Raw genomic sequence first — 2,349 nt, 5'->3', positions numbered from 1 at the left:
CCTCTCCCCTCCATCAGGAGCGGCTGATGATGACCAGGCGGCTTGAGTAGACCATATCGGCCACGTAGGCCAGCAGGTTCACGTAGGTGAACACAGTCACCGCCAGCTGCATGTCCCAGTCGCAGCCGCCCACGAATCGGCAGTCGGGCGTGCGGCGAGGGTGGCCGTCTTTGTCGGAGAAGCAGTAGACGGGCCACAGCACCGCGGCCGTCACGTAACCCAGCACGGCTACAAAGCCACACAGGGCCAGGAAGCGGTCGAAGGGCAGGCAGAGTCGGCCCGTGCTCTGGCACACGGTGAGCAGGATGACGACCGCCACCAGCACGAAGCAGACGCAGTACACGGCCAGGCACCACTGCAGCGCCGCGTAGCGTGAGTACAGCCCCGGACGATCTGCCAGCACCACGAAGATGAGGCACGCCACGAACGCCTCCAGCACCTGGGGGCGCGAAATGCGTGCGCGGTGAGCGGAGTGCGTAACGAGGCAACGTGAACACGACGTCTGGGGCACAGGACTGAGATCCTTCCTGGCCCCGACGCGTTCTGCGCGTGAACGCCGTTTTTGCTGTGGCCGACACAAAGCTCCCATTGATTGGGGGGCCAGGAGAAGTCCCGTAATAAATTTAACGCAACAGGCTGACCCGTTTATGGCTTTGGGCCCTGCTCCACCCACACCACCACCACCCCCACCACCGCCTCCCACCCCAGAGCTGTGTGAGCATAAAACTGTTTCTGTTGTTCGCTGGAATGCCAGACGTGGCGGCCGCGCAGGCTGCAAAACCCAGGTTTCAATCCGGTCCCGGTGATTTAAAAACCCGATATTTAAAATCTCCAGCCCGATGGTTAAAATCTCTCGCCTGGATTTAAACAGAAAAAAAAGTCAAGTTTCACATTGTCAAATCTGACCGTTGGGATTTTAGCCCACCAATGAGTGTTTAAAACGCATCGGTATCTTAAATCCACCTTTTGATTATCTGTCATTGGGATAGCCGTGGCCACGAGTGGCACGTGCCACTTTCTCCAGTCAATCCACACGACCTGCAAAATATTCCTTAAGAATTCGCTCTCTGGGCGTGGCAGTGCGAGATGCCTTGAGATCAAGCAGCCTTCGTGCCGCATCCAGTCCACCCCCTCGCCATCGCCGCGACGACCAGTCCCGGCACCACCAACTCTACACAGCGACCCAGACAAGCAATTCGGCGCAATTCTACCACGCGTGCGCGTGGCGTTTCCGCCGGGGGGGGGGGTACCTTGAGCAAGCCGGGCACGCTGGCCATGTAGCCCGTGACCTCCCCGGGGCGTGCCCGCGTCAGGGCCACCTCTGCGGCGTAGGCGAGGAACGCGAGGCACGAGAAGACGGTCGCCACGATGGTGAAGGTGCGCTGCTCGCAGTTGCCGCACGAGATCCTGCGCAGCCGGTAGACGGGATGCAGCACGGAGGCGGACAGCAGCAGCAGCGCGGCCAGCATGGCGTACGTGACCGTCAGGTTCTGCCAGGAGATCTGCGCGCAGCTTCGCTGGTCGAACAGCTCGAGGAGAAGCATAAAGAGGGAGCAGGCGAAGCATGCGCACCAGGCGAACATGCAGAAGTCGCCGTACGAGTGCGCCTTGCCTCCGCTGTGCGCCACGAGGCTGAATGCGACGCAGGTGAAAGCCACCTGGAGCACGCGCACGACGCCCAGGCGCGACGTCACCGCCTGCGAGTTCACGACCACCTGGGGCATGGTGGCGAGGGGCGAGAGAGCGAGTGAAGGGAGAGAAGAAGCGACGAGCAGATCGAGTGGAGGGGTCCGTGGGACGAAGAAGAACGGAGCTCGAGAGGAGGAGGAAGAGGAGGTGGAGCTGCTGCTGCGTGTGGTGATCTGACGCACAGGCTGGATATTTTACGCGCCTCGAACCCAACAAAAAAAAACACAGAGCTTTGTTGGAGAGGGAGGGAGAGAAAACAGTTTCTCCGGAAAGGAGGGGAGGAGCAAGGCGTGAGGCCACCGCAGGGCAACGTTGTGTGGAGTTCTCTGCGTAACGGCACCCCCCCCCCTCCACGCCACCACCACATCACCACCAAACCCTCTCGTCCCTAGAAACGTAACGGTGTAGCTGTGCAGAATGTCACACTCTGCGTAACGGCAACCCACCCCCACGCCACCACCACATCACCACCAAACCCTCTCGCCCCTAGAAACGTAACGGTGTAGCTGTGCAGAATGTCACACTCTGCGTAACGGCACCCACCCCCTCGCCTCCACACCACCACCACCACCACATCACTACCACCAAACCCTCTCGCCCCTAGAAACGTAACGGTGTAGCTGTGCAGAATGTCACACGCGTGGGAGGGCATATGCCTCG

The 2,349-nt window shown here is 60.5% G+C and overlaps 1 protein-coding gene across 1 annotated transcript; it reads right to left on the bottom strand.

Moving 5' to 3' along the window:
- On the bottom strand, nucleotides 1-1,947 carry LOC133358714 (myeloid-associated differentiation marker-like protein 2). The gene is made up of 2 exons (XM_061577152.1): nucleotides 1,251-1,947; nucleotides 1-439 (listed from the first exon to the last, which is right to left on the bottom strand). Exons 1-2 carry the CDS (start codon nucleotides 1,722-1,724, stop codon nucleotides 14-16), a joined length of 900 nt encoding a protein of 299 aa, XP_061433136.1. The 5' UTR covers nucleotides 1,725-1,947; the 3' UTR covers nucleotides 1-13.
- Nucleotides 1,948-2,349: the final 402 nt, after the last annotated feature.

The sequence above is a fragment of the Lethenteron reissneri genome, chromosome 63, assembly GCF_015708825.2.
Source record: "Lethenteron reissneri isolate LAM-NWPU_2019-01 chromosome 63, ASM1570882v1, whole genome shotgun sequence".
NCBI classification, from domain to species: Eukaryota; Metazoa; Chordata; class Hyperoartia; order Petromyzontiformes; family Petromyzontidae; genus Lethenteron; species Lethenteron reissneri.
The sequence above is the reverse complement of the archived record's forward strand: the minus strand, read 5'-3'. Positions and strand labels throughout refer to the sequence as shown.